Source organism: Clinocottus analis, unplaced genomic scaffold (assembly GCF_023055335.1).
Source record: "Clinocottus analis isolate CAN_PGR_092001 unplaced genomic scaffold, fCliAna1.0.p SCAF_17, whole genome shotgun sequence".
Lineage (NCBI taxonomy): Eukaryota > Metazoa > Chordata > Actinopteri > Perciformes > Cottidae > Clinocottus > Clinocottus analis.
The window spans coordinates 663,192-683,338 of NW_027175898.1; the positions used below are offsets into that span (position 1 = coordinate 663,192).

The 20,147-nt window shown below is 41.5% G+C and overlaps 1 protein-coding gene across 1 annotated transcript in view; it reads right to left on the bottom strand.

Moving 5' to 3' along the window:
• Window positions 1–1,761: 1,761 nt before the first annotated feature.
• The window catches only part of babam2 (BRISC and BRCA1 A complex member 2), a 78,094-nt gene continuing 59,708 nt past the window's right edge, over window positions 1,762–20,147 (bottom strand). The window contains exons 8-12 of the mRNA XM_068580465.1: window positions 14,431–14,530; window positions 4,325–4,395; window positions 4,092–4,174; window positions 3,859–4,012; window positions 1,762–2,541 (exon numbers count right to left, since the gene is read on the bottom strand). Of these exons, the coding sequence (XP_068436566.1) occupies window positions 2,478–2,541; window positions 3,859–4,012; window positions 4,092–4,174; window positions 4,325–4,395; window positions 14,431–14,530 (472 nt within the window). The 3' untranslated portion in view covers window positions 1,762–2,477. The remainder of the gene's footprint in view (window positions 2,542–3,858; window positions 4,013–4,091; window positions 4,175–4,324; window positions 4,396–14,430; window positions 14,531–20,147) is intronic.

The following is a 20,147-nucleotide window of genomic DNA, read 5'->3' on the forward strand; positions in this document are numbered from 1 at the left end:
GGATTTTGGAGTATTAGCTGGGAGGGTTGGCAGACCTCTGCACTGTGATTCAGGGGAGCTGAGAAGCGCATCTTCAAAAGGTACGTTGAGCAGCACCTTCACGGGATCATTACATGGGATAAATCCACGCTAAGTTGCTTAAAAGCGTGTAAAGGTGAGCCACGTTTCGGGGCAGACTTTTGAGGGAGGAGGCTAAGCGAGAGTGACTTGAGCGTCGCGGCAGTGACACAGTTTAAAGCCATTTGGGGAGGAATTGTTTACAAGTTACTTAAAGGGTTTATGTCAGCTTGGGTCAACATCAAGGCCGGAGGGGAAACTGCAGTGAATTATGTTTTTTCCCTTCTTCATCCAGATGAAATTGGCAAACTTTAAACTTGCAATGTCACGGCTTGTGTTCAAGGACTTGATTTAAGCCGCCACCTTATAAAACCACATGATTCAATCACTCTTTGTGAACCAGCTAGTTGTCGATTCGGATTCGACAGGCTGAGACTCGCACAGGGGGCTTCAATAGTTGCCCGCTATTGAAAATCCATCGCTGCGTTCCGAGTGCAAAGTCGTGATGTCTCCGGTCGACTGTCAAGAGTTAAAACTGCTCCCTGCTCGTTGAAGATGCTCCCCCTCCTCTGCACTCCCTCACCCTCCTCCCAGAAATCCAAATGGAGAGCAGCCCGTCCCTCGGCTGACAACTGAGACGTTTTCAAAGCAGGTCGGGAAAGGTTAGAGCAAGAAACATGGAGCGAGGCAGTGAAAAAGACAAAAAGAATCTTGCTTTAAAAAAAAAAAATCTTTTATTATTAGGAGCCTTGATGCTATTAAAATGCCCCAGATACATTCACCCTATAGTTCTCAATTAGACTTGACAGTTGCTGCATTACCAACAATAAATATAGCAAAGGGCTGCGCCTCGGGCCGGGAAGGACCCCTAACTATGACCCTCATATTTAATGATGAAAACAAGCAAGCGCATGCATGTGCACATCCATGCATGGGCATGTGCGTGCACACACACACACACACAGACAGAAACACACACATCTTCTCTGTGCTACGGCTCCTTATTACACAAGCGCATTAGGGGCCTGTGAAAAGAACAGCATCTCTAGGGTTTATAAAAGCAGCAGACACACAAAAAGAACACCTTTACACATCTGAAGGGCAGAACATATGTACATGGTTTCTGTTTGTTAAATGCTATTTTTTTTCTTCTTTTTCACACAAACGGCATTGTAGAGTTTGATTAAAAAAAAATATTTTCAGTATCTGGGACGTCCCCAAAAGGATGAGGCGTCGTAATCGGCTGTCTTTTCTTCCAGAAGCACCATCAGGTAAAATGTTCACTTGTCCTTCAAAATATTTAAACGTGGTTGATATCAGGGACTCCCTCTAAAGCCCCCCTAAAAATGTTGATTCCCTGAACACGGCTACCGTTAGCGCTCGGTTGTGAACTAGCAGCTTGTGGAGACGTGGGGACAATCAAATTTGTAAACAATGAACAGGCCAATCATTACATATGGCCCGACTGTAATGATTGGACGAGCTTACAACAGTCCAGTAAAGGGTTTCTAAAATACATCCTAAAGCTCTAACATGGGCATCCTTCCCTATGATGTGAACAAATGACAAATGGAGATCACGCTTGTGGTTGGAGATGAAAACAAGTGGTTTTCAGGGTATAATAAAAACCATTGAGATTTTCTCCGTAACAAATTATTAATACAACAAACAAACAGACGAAGTACAAAACAGTCACACACACAGTCAGGGGAAACAGACTTCTTTACTGGATAGAAATTTTGACTAAACATTTAGTAATTTACAATACTGTCCGTCAAACTGTCAGTAAAAGACTTCACAGAGCTTTGAACGGTCAGAAGTAACATACAGACAATTAAAGAGCATTTCAACGTGTGAAGCCAGACTTGACAATCGTGATAGAGAAAACAAACAAACGGTAAACAACTGTCTTTTGCATTGTCCCTACAGCTCTTTGTGATTAACATGTAATTAACAGTTTACATATCATTAAATATCTTTCACAGCAAGGCAGCTCTGGATTGAAAAGGCTGATCAGCTTCCTGTCAAAGTTTGGAGTTTCTCTTCAAAATAAAAGCTCCTTGACATACATCATTTCAGCCTGATCCCATAAAATTGTGTGACGTGTGCACAACATCTGCTGTATTATTATCATATTTCCATTGTTCTAGATTTCTTTACCAAAGTGGCTTCTCACTAAAACTAAAACAAAAAAGGAAGTACTGAGAGGCAACCATATCCAGGTGAAACAATGTGGGATTCACAGAGACTGTGTGCAACGCATTCTCACTGTGCTGTCAAGGTACAGCACATTTCCACGAATGTGTGTCAGTGCATACTCGTACAGGTACACAACACACACCCCTACACACACACACACACCCCTACACACACACATTCCCTCAGGCAGCTCTCCAGGCATGTCATTAAGCTAGAGAGTACTAGAGTTTCCCGTTGGCGAAGGCTCCCTCTTGGAACTGAGGGATGAAGCTCTTGAAGTATGCCCTGGGAGGGAGAGAGGGAGGGAAGGGGAGGGAGGGAGGGAGGGAGGGAGGGAGGGAGAGAGAGAGAGAGAGAGAGAGAGAGAGAGAGAGAGAATACAGCAATTAAAACATCAAAAATGTGACAATAATTGTGTGCTTCAAAGCATGAAACTCATTCACTGGGTCAGTCCCAGGCCCAGCATGGATAAAAAGTGCAGATGAAAGGCAGAACATGTTTACAGTTGTGCGTGAGATATCTTCTCTGTATGTGTTAACACTCTGGAGGGAAATGCAGGAGACATAACTTTAAAAAATATAACGGCGTAGAAAAACAGCAGTCCACAAGGTATTTAGCCACAGGTGGTGCGTTAAGGGGTGTATGTGTGTGTCTATGCGTATGTTTGTGTGTGTTCGTGCAAGATTAAATTCAAAACAAATACTTTATTTTTTGAAATAGGCTGAATTTCTTGCAGAGGGTTAAATCACTCTGATATTCCGTTGGTGATTACACCAACGGGATTTGTTGTTGGTTAGCTTAGCTTAGCATCAAGACTGGAATCAGCTAGCCTGACTGTCCAAAAAAGTGACAAAATCTGCCAACCAGTTTGGGTTTTACAGGTTCGTGACTTCCTGAATTGTTTTTTTTGACAAGTGGTCATCATTACCATGCAAAAGAAAAAAAATCAACATACGGTGAGCAACATTAGGAAATAGACAAGTTAGCATAACCCATAGAGAAAAGTTATGTATTTTTCAACCTGGGTTCTATTCTCTTGTTTTTAGGCAAAGCTTTGTAGTCAAATCCAGAAGCTGACAGGTGGTAATCCGGATTGTTTTGTGGAGACATTGAGATGTATTAAGATGAACCAAAGAGTAAAGAAAGATGTACACATTATGTAATGCTCCCTGTGCCTTCTGTCGTCGCTCAGCTCTATCAAATATTTACAGCAGTCATTAACCTTTGCCAACCACAAAGCAAACACTTCCCCGGCTGCAGCTGACGCCTATAGATCTGCTCTCATGGGGTCGTGACAGTTTATGTTTATTGAAGGTGGAATCCAATCTGTGAGCATTGAATAATAGCCTGTGTGCGGCCCAAACAATGTGATCTTATTGTATCATATATCTGATGCAGCTAATACATGATATTCATCCTGATCAATTACCTCATGTGACTTGTCAGAAACAGTTTATTTAGCTTTAATGCACTTCATGGAGAACTGAATATATCAAAAACCTTTTCGTTTTTAGGTGTCCATTATGTTTTGTTTAAACTATCTATGTGCAAAATGTTTCAAAATGTGGAATTTCTGAACATTGGCTCTAATAATCCACTCACTTGGCCCTCTTTGCCATCTCATTGCCGTCCCAGCGAGGGCTGTAGGGATACGACTTCTGCACCTGAGAATAGAGCTGGCCGCCGCTGTTGAAGTGGTACACGGACTGGAAGGTGAGGGTGGGCTGGTCCCTGGGGAAGTACAGCGGGAGGTCCACTACGAGGAGGGAAGAGAAAAAGAGGACATGAGGTAACGGCTTCAGATAGGATCCAGGCAGACCATGTGACTTTCCTACCTTGTACTAGGAAACAAAAGTCTTTCCACATGAGAAGAAGAGTGAGCTTTGTGAATCCCTCGGCGTCATACTCCACCACGCCCCTGCAAATACACACACATTGGTTTCTTGCAAAGTGTCTCTTGGGTCTTATTTCACACCCAACAGTACTTTCTTGGTACGGATGAATGGGCCCGCTGGACACATGCTGTGACCACTGCAGCGGACAATGTGGTCCTCTCTAGTTGACTCACATTCCAAAGTGGCTGAGAAAGGCGGCGATGTACTCTCTCCTCTTGTGATAGCCTTGGATGACATACTGCACCTAGAGGGATCAAAGTGAAACATAACATAAGTTGTTGCAGCAATCTTTTGGGTTGATAGTATTTGTTCCACAGATTTGTTGCTACATTTAAAACACATTTTAGCAACATTTTTACTGATTGGACGGTGAGCGCTTCTGTTATGAAAACTGGTTACTATCTACAGCCGAAGGAGAGTTACCATCCTCTGAGGTTTGATGAAGCTGTGAATATCACACAGGTCAGATGGTGGGCTCATTGGATCCACAAGACTCTTTCCAGTCATACCCATTTAATGCAATTCCAACACGAGTGTTCCCAGTTTGCGAGATGCGAAAATAACATTCATACTGACTGCATGGTTCTTGCCCAAAACTACATTGGATAAGCATAAAGTGGGTATGCCTGTGTGAATTTCTATCATCATAACAGACATATGTACTCTCTGAGATGGTAAAATAGCAAGAGATCCATATCTTTTAAAATGCAGGCAAGCTGGGTAAAAAGCCTGAAAACGAGTTGTTTAACAGAAAGCAAAGTAGCTGTTGAAGGTGGCTCCAGTTGTGCCGAAAAAGCAAAGTAATTACAAAAACACTTCAGGATCGTGATACCATTGTATATTCAAATCTAGACCGTGGCACGCCCAGAACTGAGATTACAACATATTATCAATACGTGCTAAAGGTCTGTTGACAATACATCCATTTCTTTACCAGGTTGAGAGCAGGGGAGTCCGAATACACGCCAATGTTTAGTTTGCTGGTTGCAGGTCACATTATCCACATCCAATATTGTATAATATAGCTTAAACCAAATCATATCAGTGCGTTTGACACATCTAAAAACAAAAGATGAGAAATAGAGCCACACAAACTTTACAAGGTAGTTTGTAGAGAGCGGCGGTGGCTGTGGGATGAGACCTCACCAGAGATGTTATTGGATCAATTCTTCAAAATCAAGTGTTCTGTCAGAAATTATTGACAGAGCGCACCGATGATGGATCATACAGCCAGTTCCCAATCAGCTTCAAACTATTACACGGACAAGTAATGATCGGAAATCGAACAAAGAGCTAAATTATCATAACAATATTATAATACTATGTGAAAACCTGGAAAAAAGGAAAAGCAGGCAATGCAGCCAAGGAAAAGCAGACAATTCCCATCCAGAGAGTCAATTGTTATCTTCTGTTAAGGACGTTAAACGTCACCAAATACACAATGACTAACTTGTTCACACTATGCATCACATTGTACTATACTTGTCTGTCTGGTAAAAAAATAAAAAATCGTTACATCATATGATGCTTTGGTAATCTAACACTATAAAATAGCTCTATAGGCGCTGGATGTCGAACCACAGAGCCTCATAATGTAGATACATTTTTGACACTTGATTCGAAGGAGGTAAAGGAAAACATCAACTGAAGAGGGGGGAGAAATGCTATTACGACATGATTATAGGTCCTAGACCTCTGGCCTGGAACTAAACCCTTGCAGCGGTGCAACGTCTTTCATGCATATCCTGTTTAATGAACAGGAATATTGTTTTCAGTCTCTTTAACCCCCTTTAACTCCCTCTCACCACATGTCCTGTACGCGTGGTTTCCGGGTCTGTCTCGACCTGAATCAGTCCTTTATATGCAGAACTAACCCTCAGCCCGCGGGCAGCACTACTAGCAGAGAGGCGTTGACGGCGAACCTACCCAGAATGTAAACAATGGCCCGGCCTGTCGAGCGATTACGAGAGCTGAACTTTCTTTTTAATGGATGCTTTCTCTTTAAAAGCAGCCGGCGCGGAGCACAAAAGTGGCATTACATGCAATCTTTGAACAGGTGAATTTAAATGTCACAGTACAAAGTCTCACCAAGCTTACCACTTGACAGGCAAATAAGCTGGTGTTAAGAGCTGTACCACTGGTTCTGTCAAACGCTCTCTGCTCCAGGCTCCGTGTGCATTTTGGCAACATTTCTACATTTCAGCCAATGTTTTACACAGAGCCTCTACATTCAGCTTAATAAATGTATTGTTTTATTCTTGCTTGATTCACAGAAGGCTGTCTTTGTACGGGGGTATCATTATCAGGGTATTGTCTTTGTATCAGTGGTCACAAAGAATGGATTGTGGCTGCTGAAAGATATTACAGCGCAAACATGCAATTTGCCTTTTTATTTGCATCTGATTGCAATTATCCATGTAGAAACGGTTGTCTTTGCGCCAAGAACACGGTTGGGAGAACAATGCCGGATCGGGAAAAGAAAAAGAAAGATTTTCCAAACTTGAGCTGACCGACGAGATGCAGAGGCGTTTAAAACGTCAGACAAAGTGACAGATAAACTGCATTTGGGCTTTAAAATCCCCCGTCACCAAGATGCTATTTGCTTGGCAGCGTGGATTTGGGTGCATCTTACCCTTTTGAGGGTACTTGGATAGTTTCGCTTTGTTCTATACGTGCAGGCTCAGCACCTTTTGAGAATTCGCCCCTGAGTGTAACACCCCAATGCAATTGCTATTTATCAGCGATTGTGTTATTAGTATCATATGAAAGCCTTTTTGCTGGGAGGAAAAAAATACATGAGCTTATTTAAAAAACAGTGAGTGAGTTAAAACTGAAGACAGGTGGAAACATTTTAAAATCACAATAAAAAGAAGAAGAAAAACGAAATTGAATTCTGGGTTCTAGTCTTGTGAGCACATAACCAACATGTGTTTAGAGCGTGTTGACAGCTGTAATGAAGTATTATCTTCAAGTGCAGAAGAGAAGAAGCTCAGGGCTCGCTTTACTGTTGAGCATCCTGGGCAGGTGAGAAAGCCTGCAGTCACACGATGAAGGTCACCTGCTCCCTTCACCTTAGCAGGGATGCCTATTATCGCTGCACATGGGCAATGTGGACAGAGCTGAACCATGTAGGGGAAAAAAAACTGCTGCAGAAATTAGACGTGCGCAATATTTAATGAAACCTGAAATCCATTTCTCCACACTAGTGGGAAAATGTGTAAGTTCTCCATGAATGTATGTTCCTAGAGGTGACTGCATTTTAGATCTAGTTTCCAGTTGGCAAAATATCCAGATGCACTGAGCTCCTAGGCTGACTAATCTCATATCAGACCTCATTTGATCGCCACACTCTTAGTATCAAAGAGCAATGTACAACACATTCATTCAGGCCTGAACTGAGAAAGAAATCCTGCATATGAATTGAGAAATCTGGAGGAACGAGACTTTGGTATGGGACACGTTCTGGTTTTCCGTTTCAATCATAAAGACCAGTTCCTTGTATGTGTAATGTACTTGGCAATAAAAACAGTTCTGATTTCGATACTGCTTCTGGTTTGTAGTCCGAGAAGTACTGACCAATCTCGTTGAAGCAGGTTTTGGTTTGGAAAACAGTCAGTGTGGAGAGCAAAAGAGGCGGACCAGATTAGCTGAAATACAATTGGCTGTTTTTGTATTAATTCTTTTAAAGAGAGACGTTTTTTTACAACCTAGCGTATTCTTGCTGGCTTGCTGATCACCAACACTGACTCCAAGGTTATCCACCATTTACAATTGTATTTTACTGTCGGGCAGGTGGGTTTGTAGTGTTGTCCACCTCCTATAACCAGTAAAAGTACAGAAAAGGATATCTCCTAAAATGGTAATACATTTTAAAATACAGCAATAACTTAAACAAAGGGCGAACTTCTGGAAGGAAGAAAAGTTTCAGGTGATAAACAGAGCCTCTACTGAAGAATAATGTGAGATTAGTGCCAGTGCATCCACAGCATATTGCATAATACAAGTGAAAGCATTGCAGTATATTGCTGTAAGAACATGTAGTGAAACGGCAGGGTTCATCTGAGGAGTACATAATGAATAAAGCTGGAGACAGTGGTGCCTTACTCGCTGCTACTGCATGCTGCTGATTACTCATCAGCCATGTATGAATGACGGCATTTTGTGAAAGAGGAAAGTAGTAATCTCTGATCCACAGAGTGTGTGTGTGTGTGTGTGTGTGTGTGTGTGTGTGTGTGTGTGTGTGTGTGTGTGTGTGTGTGTGTCGGGTCTCATATCTGCCAGAGCTCCTAAACACAGACACACATTGTGACTCAGACTCCTGTTCAATTATGTTTACATGGGACAGTGGAGGCGGCAATTGAGCTTTCTCAAAAGCTGCGAGGCCACATACTAAACAAGCTGTTGATCTAGTTACATGAGTGTGTGTGTGTGTGTGTGTGTGTGTGTGTGTGTGTGTGTGTGTGTGTGTGTGTGTGTGTGTGTGTTTCAAGGGAACTCTGGATCACTGCACCCATACTGAGAAAGGACTTCCACCCCCGGCGTCATCACCACTACTAGCCAAGCCCCACGATTGGCTGCCTGGGGGTTTAAGCGATGCAAGGCAGGTGATCTCGCTCCGCAGGTATTCAAACCTGCAACTCCCTCGCCCTGCTTGACAACGTTGTGTTGTCTGCGCATGTAGGGAGTGTGATGCAACAGGGCCGGAAGTGCTTCCTGCTGTGCGATCAAAATCTCTCTCTCTCTCTCTTTCTCACTCTCACACACACACACTGTCACACACACACACACACACACATTCGCACTGCCCCCGGCTTTCATTTTATAAAGAGTGACTGATCTGATGTCTGGGTACAAATGCATTTTAAAGAATCAATGTCCCCCTGATCTGATCCACCTCCAAATACTAAAGGAAAATCATCAAAGAATAATCACCCAAAAGAAAATCGTTTGAAAGGGTTGGAAAAGAAGAGCACAGGCGTCAGAAAGCTTGTTGCCGGCTTGACATTTATGGATAAACTATTATTATGTTAATGAAAAGCGAAAGCACATACTTTCAATTGACCTCAGCCACAGCAAAACTGTCACATGACCCACTCGTACCAGAATAGTCTATAATGTACATGTCCCATCTGTAGTGTAAACACTCTTCACATCAAACCTCCAGCTGTTTGTTCTGAATAGTCTCTCACATTCTGCATTTCTTGGACTACATCTACACAATCTCTTCTCACTACCGACTGGTACTGCAGCACGAGTTTCATACCGTTCATCCGTAGTTTGTTATTATCTTCCTCTTCTAAATATTACTGTTCATTCTGAACATTACTTGCGGCAGTTAAGTTGAATCTGTTCTAATGAAATAGCATTTTGCACATTATCTTCTTATTTGGAGCAAAGTATCAGCCACAGGTCAGAGGTCAACCACACCTGCACCGCGACACTTCATTTTGATTTTGAATCTAAAGTTTTGCACGGTTTATCCGCGGTGACAAAAATCTGTCCTCAGTCACACTCACTCACACACACACACACACACACACACACACACACACACACACACACACACACACACACACACACACACAAACGAGGCTTTCAAGGTGAAAACAATAGCAGACAACAATGTGGTGGCTAACTCTAAAGAATGCAAGTGTATCAGACACGCACGACAGACGCCTCCCACTGTGATGTATACAGACGTCTGTTCACGTGTTTATTTAGGCTTCAGATCTACCAAGCAAACTAAGACCCCCCACTGTTTTCCCCCCTACCGGAGTGAGCAGACAGCAGGCAATCGATGGCAATGGTTTAAAGGATGTGTGAATCACTGCAACCACAAGGCATCCTTGAATCGTTCCTATATGAGCACTCAAAATAATATTCACTGCGCTACTGCAGCAAGCGAGATTAGCCCAGGTCAAACTAAATTTAAAATGTACTTACTTACTATTTTCGTGTTATTGCACTGGTACACAAAGGAGATGGGCTGTCGATACTGGAGCTCCCTCCCAATTACTACTACTACTGCGCAGACTCGCAAGATGTTTTTAATTGTTTTTATACAGCGGGAGGAAGTGAGGATGTGAATTCCCTCTGTGAATACTGCCTATGGTGTAAAAACACCATCTGATAATGCAACACACACATTGGGAAAAGTAGCTGAAGGTTAATATACTGCTTCTCTCTCTCCTCGGATAGTTTTCCAACCTGACTATCACCATTGTGTCAAAAAAGACAACAAGGAGGATTTCCATTAAATTGACCGAAAGCAACTAATTCCTAGTATTCCAGTATGTAGGTACTGTTGGGGATGACTGAGGAGCCCTCAGGCTCTATTAGGTCCTGGAGCTGATTTCTGTGAGTAATACTTTAATGGTACAGACGCCAGGTGCTGTCGCCGTCACACAGCACAGTCCTCGTCACAGCTGCAGCTGTGAGCACAGTGTGCGGCGGCAAAGTTGTGTCAATACAATCACAGCATCTGGAAGACGTGGGAGGGAATAATTGATGGTTTTAAAAGAGCAAATGACTGCACAGCCCATCCTCGAAAAAGATTACAAGAATGATGTCCTTTCCTTACGAGCAATAATGGATACAAAGAAGCCCAATATTGTTTTGTGTTTCCGCTGAAATGTCCAGCTTCTGCCTCTGATGACTCTACTTATGACCTCTTATAACCTCTATTTACTCTGGCAAAGCTCAGGGTACTTTCTTTTGGTTAGAAGGGAGTCCAAAGATATTTGCAATGCTGCTCCTGCCACACAAATAAGTCACATGTCTGCTAATTGCAGACTTCGTTAATTGCTACTGTTTGCTGTCTAAGTGTCCATTTTTCTTTAAGTTCCCGTATGCCTGATCATCGAAAGGCCATAAATGATGAGTAACATTCTGATATCTTTTTGAATTATATGGACCAAAATAATTGCCACACTCTCCAACAGATTGGGCTGTAAAAGTGTTATAATAGTATTTAAAGTTCACTTTTCAGCAGAGTGGTGTGAAAAGCCTGAAAACTATATTGTATTTTGGGCTGTTTAAAAAATAAAAAACAATCTAATTTTGACAAAATTTGGTCGCGCGACCAGATTACATGCAAAGTCAATGCACAGCTGCGTAGGAGCTGCATAGACGTGACTTTTCTGGCGATCGACGCGACAGACGCGTTTGAGGCGACACGAACAGCGAGTTTGCCGCGGAGCAAACTGAGCGCTGGACGCGACAGCTTGTCGTGCGAGTTGAAATTTCCCAACTCCGGCGGCAAAAACGCGTGAGTCATAGTTGCGTCAGCCAATCAGCGTTGAGATGTTCCGCTCGTCACTGCCGACCTGTTGTTGAATCAAACTTCTGCCGGTGATAGCGATGATAGCGGTCGTCATTCACACGCTGTTGTGTTACTACGGATAATAATATGAACCCAGACACGATGGAGTTTGACGTTCTAACATATATGGCATTTACACAATAAGTTAGAAGCAGAGTTAGTGGTTATTTCCATGGTGGAGGACTGCTGGTTATCATTGTAGTAAGCTAGAGGCCGTTCCTGGAGTTGGTGAAATTCACCGAGCTGTGTGGCTACAGATGGTGTTATGAACCCAAACAGGGGGGCGTTTGATGTTCCCACGTTTTTGTGACTTCCACAACAAGTACAAAGCAGAACTAGTGCTTATTTCTTCCATAGTTTATAGCGTAAAAGATTGGTATTTTCCCATGTTAGAATGTCTGTCAACACCCTAAAAAAAAGGAATCATTGAACAAAGTCTACAATTTAAATTGAATATTTTTCTGTATTTTGGAAACGATTGAATCTGCCATCATTTTGACTTTTGGACCACAACGTTCTGAAGTTCTAGAGCCCTCCGTGACTCTTTCAGGAAGGTGGAGGGCAGCGTTCCCGACACTGGAACTCAAACACCCGGAGACGTGGCGGTCAGCCGGGGACACGAGTGTTCCAGACACCCAGAGTAGGTATAGGCCAACGGGACAAGATAGAAGGTATCCGTGTGTAATGTGTGCATGTGGGTGTAGAGGAGGGGAGATGGGCATTTCTCCTGAGGGAAATGGCATTGCATCGCGTCTACACTGCATATCTACCTGTCAACCTGCAGAGGCCAAGGAGCGCTCAGACGGCCTATGGAGGTTGGCCAGTACGCCCACGTCAGCAGATGCCAGACACACGTGCATGAGTGCCCACACACACGTCAAAACACACACACACACACGACAAAAGACATCCCTCAGTGGACACAAACCTTTCTGCACCAATGCTTACAAATACGCAATAAATGATTCCCAAACCTGTCACACACATTAAAGTTACAATGAGGAACTTTGTGACTGATTATGAAACAGTCCGTATTTAACGCTGATGCCTCTTTATGACCTACATGAGTAAACGAGACCATCAGCGGTGCCGCCTGGTCAGACTTTGCTAAGCAGGTCCACCAGAAACTGCTACAACTCAGACTCCAGTGGGGAGGCCCGGCAGCGACCGGCACACCAGACACGATCTGGATACCGCTTTCAAGCTGCAGTGGGAGGAAGAGGGCTCTGCGCTTAGCAGTGCCTCTCCGCTGGCCGGAGGCCCAGGTCTTACACTGGGCCCACTTCTAGGTAAGGGAGAAGCGGGGAACCAGACTGACTATCCTGGTTCTAGCAGACCGTCAAAATGAGAGCTTTTTCAAGGAGGGGGGGGGGGTCTGGTGTTTGGAAACAATACCGCTGTTGTCCACAGGGACTGCCAGAATTAAGCTCGCTTTAACTCTGCCACATCTGCAATGTTTATGCAATGTTCTTATTAGGGAAGGGCAAAGTTGAAAAAAAATAACTGACTAATTGCATTAATTAATTATTTTTTCGCAATAAATTGCATTATGCGCCAAATTGAAGAATGAAGTAAAAACTAGTGTATTGTACGCTTTTATTTTAAAGTAATGTTATAAGCACAGTATAACAGGCACTCTGGAGCAACAGCAAGTTAACATACATACATATATAGTTTATAAATCTGTTTTCTTTTTTTTCTGAACAGGTACTGTTCAGTAGTAAGGGTCCCTGTGAGGAACAAGCCACTCCTTTGGTCCATGTTCAGTTTATTGCTTACCTTAAAGATGAATGTTAAAGACCCGCAATTGATTCGCTTAATACAGAAGCAATACGTGCTTTTCATGTTTTCCAGCTCAGTTCAGTTTTTCTTCCTCAGTGAGAAAAGTCCAGTCTGTGTTGTCTTGAACAAGTGCACTGAACATCTTGTGATGTGAGGAAAGTTCTCCTCTTTGAGAGAAGAGTAAAGATCCAGAAGTAATACTGACTTAAAGTGCTTTGCATAGTGGATCAGACCGCGGGGTCAGGAGCTTTGTGCATGCGCGATTAACTTCCGCCAGTGAGCGCTTTTTTTTGAGGTGAAGTGACTCGCGGATCTTTGCTGCACCGCTACTCGTTGAGAACAGAAACTACAGAACAATACGTACTTTCACGTTGGGCGAGGCTACGGAAGCGCGTGCGCGAATTTGGCGCATAATGTGATTAACTGCAGAAAAATCATGCGATTAATAAGTTAATTTTTTCAACTTCGCCCAGTACTCATATATAGTACATATGTTGTTCTTGTACTAAAAACTGTTCATGAAAAACAGTCTCAAATATATAAAAAAAGAAAAAAAAATTCATTTCCACGGACACCATGAAACGTGTAGTATGAAGTCGTTCCTCAGTCCCATTTTAAACTAAGCCATTTTATCTCATCCTCTCTTTAAGTTTGTTGTAAGTAGTGACAGACAACACAAAACGGTAATACAAAATTTGTTAATAGACATTCATTTACATTTATCTACCATTTTATTCATATATTCAACCGCTTTTGTGAACCTAAGACCTTTGATAAACCAATTTAAAGCACCAAAACAGTTCGTCCACTTGAGTAAAGCTATGTTTTCACAAGAGATATGAAGAATTTCAAAAATCAAGCTAACATTTTTTCTTTTCACGCTGCCTTAGAATAATGGTGCATCATTACATAGAGAACTAAGATTGTTCGGCAACTTTTGATATCCTACACATTGGTATGTATCTCATATGCAAGTGCCTTAAAAGTGTGAATTTAAGAAATTTTGTAAAATTCCAAAAATGACCTCAGTCCTCAGGGAGTTAGGAGTAAGAAACCTTGCTCTCAGATAAAATCCCTTAAAATTAGGGGAGACACATATTTAGCCATTAAAATACACACAAAGCACATCTGACCAGGCTGTGTAAAGGTTAGATGAGTTATATCAAACATGGTTACCTTGTTGTTGAGTAACTGGCACACTTGGGGAACGTAGTCAATTAGGCATCCTCCACTGGGGAATGCTGGGATATGAAGTGCTGAGGAGCCTCCCAAGGCACTGATTGAAAAAAAAGAAAAAAAACCACAGTTAGTTTGTAAAGATTCAGATTACACAAACCATGCAATTACTATCACATTATTGGTGCCAGTCCAGCAATCTTTAGAACAATGCAAAGCTTTGTGTGACATTCTGCCTTTATGGAAATGCATGTTAACCACTAAGCAAAACCAGAAATAAAAAAACTGAGCACTGCTAGTTGGCTGAAGTTAAGGAATTCAAAACATAAAAAAGGAGTGGCTCATGCCTGTGGAATCCTCCTCATTCTCCTTCACTTGTTATTCTTTTGACATCCTCCTGATTCAGTCCTGCAGCACAGCTCCATTAGTGATTAGTGCATGCTTGTTTAATCAGGGAATCTGCTGCTGCAGCTCCCTGGTGACTAACCAACCGAAGTAGTCACTCCCGCATTTTCCTTTCTGATCTGGGCCAAAAAGAAACGAGGGAATGCCCCGAGGACGGGTTAAAGGTCTCAAGGAGCCGCTTATTGGCTTTTAATGCTCATTTAAAGACACATAGCGCAAGGTTTCTTCCGCTGCTTTCTATTTATATTTAATTCTTCATTATTGCAGGACAGTCGGAGGACATTTAGAGAAGCCATGACGTTATTTTAAAAGCCCCGCTGCCGTTTACCAGGTTAAGCATGTAAATAATATTTATATAATGCACTATGTCAAAGATCACGCATGTTGAGATGCAGCCCCGAAGGCGTACGTATCCTTGAGCTGATCAGAAAGGTTACAAAGGTAGAACGCAACAATAGTGAGTCACAGACAAAGGCCAGGATCCCACCAAATCCATCCCACAATTTAAAAGCTGTTCTGAAGTGTTTTTCAACCAATTACAAATCACGCTACAAGTCTTTGAGATGCCAAGCAGGTCAAAAAGCTAATATTTTATGGATTATTGGTGCTTAGTATGACACTTATTCATAGGAAAGGGTCATTTAAGGTTGCATTTTAACATCTGAATCATTAATCAAATACAATCATACATCTCTGTTTGGTAACATTGAAACCGGGATCAGTGTTGATACTGAAGAAGACGGTTTAGTAAACGCTATTGAGATTAAGCAGCAAGCTGAACGACAGTAGCAGCTCCCATCAGAAGATCAGAAACTACAACATAACAGGTGTTGACGGAGTCAAGTTGACTCACTATATTTAAAATGCTGAAAACCTTTTTACAAACTATTCCGCGCCACTTCATTTTACATTTTAAAGCAGCGGCCACTCATATTTATGTTGTGACAACCTTATATCCTTATAGATAAATACTTTATTAATCCCCAAGTGGAAATTTGTTGTCAAAGTAGCAGCGCCACACACTTTACAGACACCAAATGTAATAAACTAAACACACAAAATAATATATATATATATATATATATATATATATATATATATATATATATGCACACACACACTGAATACAAATAACTGCAGTAAATAAACAATGAATCCAAATAGCTGCAGTAAATACAATAACTGCAGTAAATTAGGGAAATTAAATTAAATGTAAACAGTGTGCAAAATATATAATATGTAATATAATATAATATATATAATATATAATATATATATATATATATATATATATATATATATATATATATATACACACACACACACACACACACACACACACACACACACACACAAAAGAATACAACCATAACTGTGTAAAGATGAAAATTAGTCCACAGATGATCTGGCCAGAGGTGATTTGTCTAATTGCAGTGGGCAAGAATGTCCTTGTGACAGCGGAGCGTGATGAGTCTTTTTGAGAAAGTGCTCTGCTGACCCTGCAGGAGCTGGTGGACAGGGTGGTCCAGGTTGTCCAATTTGGACAATAGTTTCTTCAGCATTCTTCTCTCCACCACCTGTTCCAAATGCTCCTGCTTGCAGCCGATGATGGAGCCGGCTTTCTTAACCAGTTTGTTAAGTTTGTTGGTGTCACTGCCTCCAATGCTGCTCCCCCAGCAGACGATGGCGAAGTGCAAGACGCTGGCCACAACCGACCGGTAGAACATCTCCAGCATCTTGCTGCACACATTAAAGGATCGAAGTCTCCTCAGGAAAAAGAGTCGACTCATCCCCTTCTTGTAGGCAGCGTCGATGTTGGCCTTCCAGTTCAGTCGGCTGTCGATGGAGACACCCAGGTACTTGTACTCCTCCACCATGTCCACGTCCTCTCCCGGAACAGTCAGAGGTCTAGGAGCTGTCGCCTCTCTCCTAAAGTTGACCACCATCTCTCTGGTCTTGCTTACGTTTAGAAACAGGTGATTCTCACCGGCCCACTCCACAAAGTCACATCCTTAATACACCCGACTACTATATATCCTAACACAGCATATTCATAATTTTACAGTATAATGTGGCAAGCATTCCATATAGCTAGCAGTGCTGACCTCAAACACATGTTATTACATTTTAAAGTTCAGAAAGATACAGATTTATGGATTCAAGGATAGAAAGCAAGATCGGAATCTAAAGACCTTTGCACACCAAGTTTGTATTTTCCATCTGAAATTGTTGCATGTTTTAAAATAAATGCGACATTTCATTGTGTAAATCTGATTTACACGCTGACTCAGAAATGTTGCGCCATCATTATAGTTTTTCAGAACAGGTTTAATTTATTTGGACCTACACAAAGTAAAAGAAACAGAAAAACATATATACAGACATGGTGTGCAAAAACCTTCATTTTGTAATGTTATGAAGAAATTACCAAAGATTAGTGCAGAAACTAATCTCAACAGTTGAGCTGTATGAGCATTTATACAAAAACAGAATTAGAAATGTGTTGGCATGAAAGCAATTGGTTGCTCCTAATGATTAGTACAGTTGTCAAACTAAATCATATTAATTATAATCTTAAATATTTAATATTTAATAAAAATGAAAAGGAGCTCTTTAAATAACTAAAAGCAAGAACCAGCGTGATTATCAGATGCCTCTTCACAGCTGTGGGGAGGAACATATGCAGTATGCTGAACACTATAAGCTACTTATTTATGTACAAATGCTAATATTAAATTATTTTTATTTGTGAAATAAAAAAAATATTGTTTTCTACATTCTATTCTGGGGCCAGCATCTGCAGCTGAAGGTGTGCTTTAGGTTATGCAGATATTGCCTGAATCCTAGTTATTTTCTAAAAGATTCATGAAGGTTTGGCAGAGAGCCAAAAGGTATTTTTCCACAGTTATAAGCTGCTTGACCTCCATTCAAGTCTAAAGAGCAGACTAACAGCAAGTCCACAGCTCGGCATCATCCACACCCTGGCCTTTTTTGCAGTGGTCTATGACAGTGTTGTTCATGGTGTATTACAATGTTTTCCATTGTGTAAGACAATGTGTTCCATTGTGTATTATGATGTTTTCATTGTGCATTACCATGTTTTCTGTTGTATATTATAACAATATATATGGTGTATGAACATGTTTTTCACTTTTTTTTCATGTTTAAAAGCTGAAAGGCAGTGACTGACACCGAAGTTATGAGGGTTGCACAATTTAGAAAATTCCAAAGAAAAGTTGTGGGAGTAGTGAAGAGGGAGGTGGAGCACATCATCATGCGCTCCACTCGTCATCATTACCAAACACCACAAATGTTCACGGGGAACTGACGTCGCCACAGAGTTCAGGAAAAGGTCAACAGGGACTGGACTCATAGCCTTGACTGGCATAGGAGGTGCATTCAGAATAACTAAAGAAGGTGTTGTCCTGCTCCGACTACAAAAACAGCTGGATTCTTATGAGCTGCTCATCTGGAACACATATGGACGGATGAGTTTGGATTCACGCAAATTGGCTAAAGGTTCAAATGCAATAACAACTTTTACTACAAATCCCCGGTCCAGGTTCTGTTTTTTGCAAAAATGATACTCAACTGAATATTAATACGGTCTTATTCACAGGGATGCCATACAGACTGTCATGAATCCACTTTCTTTGTCAAAATCCTTTTCTCCAAAACTCCAAAGCCACCACTTACAGTATGCTTTGTGCACATAATTAGCATTAGCTTGTGCATGTTGCCATGCACCAACAAATGGCCGATTGAAAATGGCTCGCAGCAACGAGGAGAGCAGTCTTTGAAAATGAGAATCTAAATGATGCCCATCTATCCTCCCACAGGTCTAAGAATAGCTCCATATCATTCAGATGGAAATGCAGACAGAGGCATGGTGGTGGTGTGGTGGTGTGTTCGTCACTCATGTGTGTATTAATGGCAGGCAGTTGAACAGAATGTGCAGCTTTTTTGGATTTCAATGGTTTCGCCTGTTGAACACTTAATTGAATGGAGGCTGACATGACACAACCTCTTGTGCTAGAATCTTACAAAAGAACTACGTAGTCCTAACACACTAGTCCCTTACTGGTCCAGTGTAGGAGTGCAGATCCATTTACCTGACACATCAAGCAAAGGTCCACATATAGACCCAATTAAAACCCATTCAGTTCATTTCTATCCATCCATTTTGCCTGTCAGTGCTGTGAGGAGACCATGCTTTTATTTTCCACAAAATGAAAACTTAAATACTTAAGTGAGCATAAAGAGACTTTGCAATTATGGCTAAAAATGAAGAGTAAAAAAACATTACTAAAACTTTAAAAAAAAAACTTTAAATGATTTAAAGCTTTAAAGCAGTTAAAACGTTTGTTAGGCTAATTTAGGAAACCAAAACCATTGTTACAGCGGAACATGTAATCAGACCTTATAAAAAGCACAGGGCGATAAAACAGCTGGAATTAAAGTCTTTTTCAAACTAGGTTTCAATGCAGTACTTGGCATAAGACTTGCATAAAACGTGTACTTTCGTGTGTTCAATTGAAGTAAAACCAAGTTAAATAAATTCAATTTCATCATTGTCAGCGTGTTGTGAGGCCGACAGCCTCAGAGTCAACATATGTGTAAGGCGAGGGTCACATGGTCGCCAGGGCTGGTACCAATAATTGTCTCTACTCACTAGGAAGTAGAAAATGGTGCTTCACAATCAAATTGATAGTCCTGTTATTTTCTATATTTCAAAGTAAAGATAATTTTTCTGAAGCTCACTTCCAACACTGGAGAAATCCAACCCACTAGCTAGTTTAAAAACATAATCGAAAGTAAAGTTTTCATTCTCCAACTTGAACAGACCCGACAACCTCAGATGAAAAATGCTGACGGAAGAGTTATGCTCCTCAAACACGAGCCACTGTTTTACTGCACGATACACTTCGGTGCCATAAGGGAGAATCCACATTTAAGAAGCTGCACTTATCTCAAGGTCAAGCTGAGGGTGAGAATTAAATTAGGCAGTATACGTTAAGTTATGCAGCTTAAGGAAATATATGCAGACCAGTATTCTATATTTCAGGAGTTATGACAATCCACAAAGATGACACGGGATTGTCACAACCAATGAGCATACATGTGTGCAAATAAGGGGAGGGAGGTAAAAACAACGATAAAAATGAATGCAGCTGGGGAGAAGATATCGTCACTTTTAGTCCTCCTATGTGGGTCAGGCTCTAAAGAAATGCTTACGCTCCCCATAATGCACCCAAAGGCCTTTTGTTTTTGTTCGACACTGGTAATTTAACATTCCCCATTTGTAGCGCAAG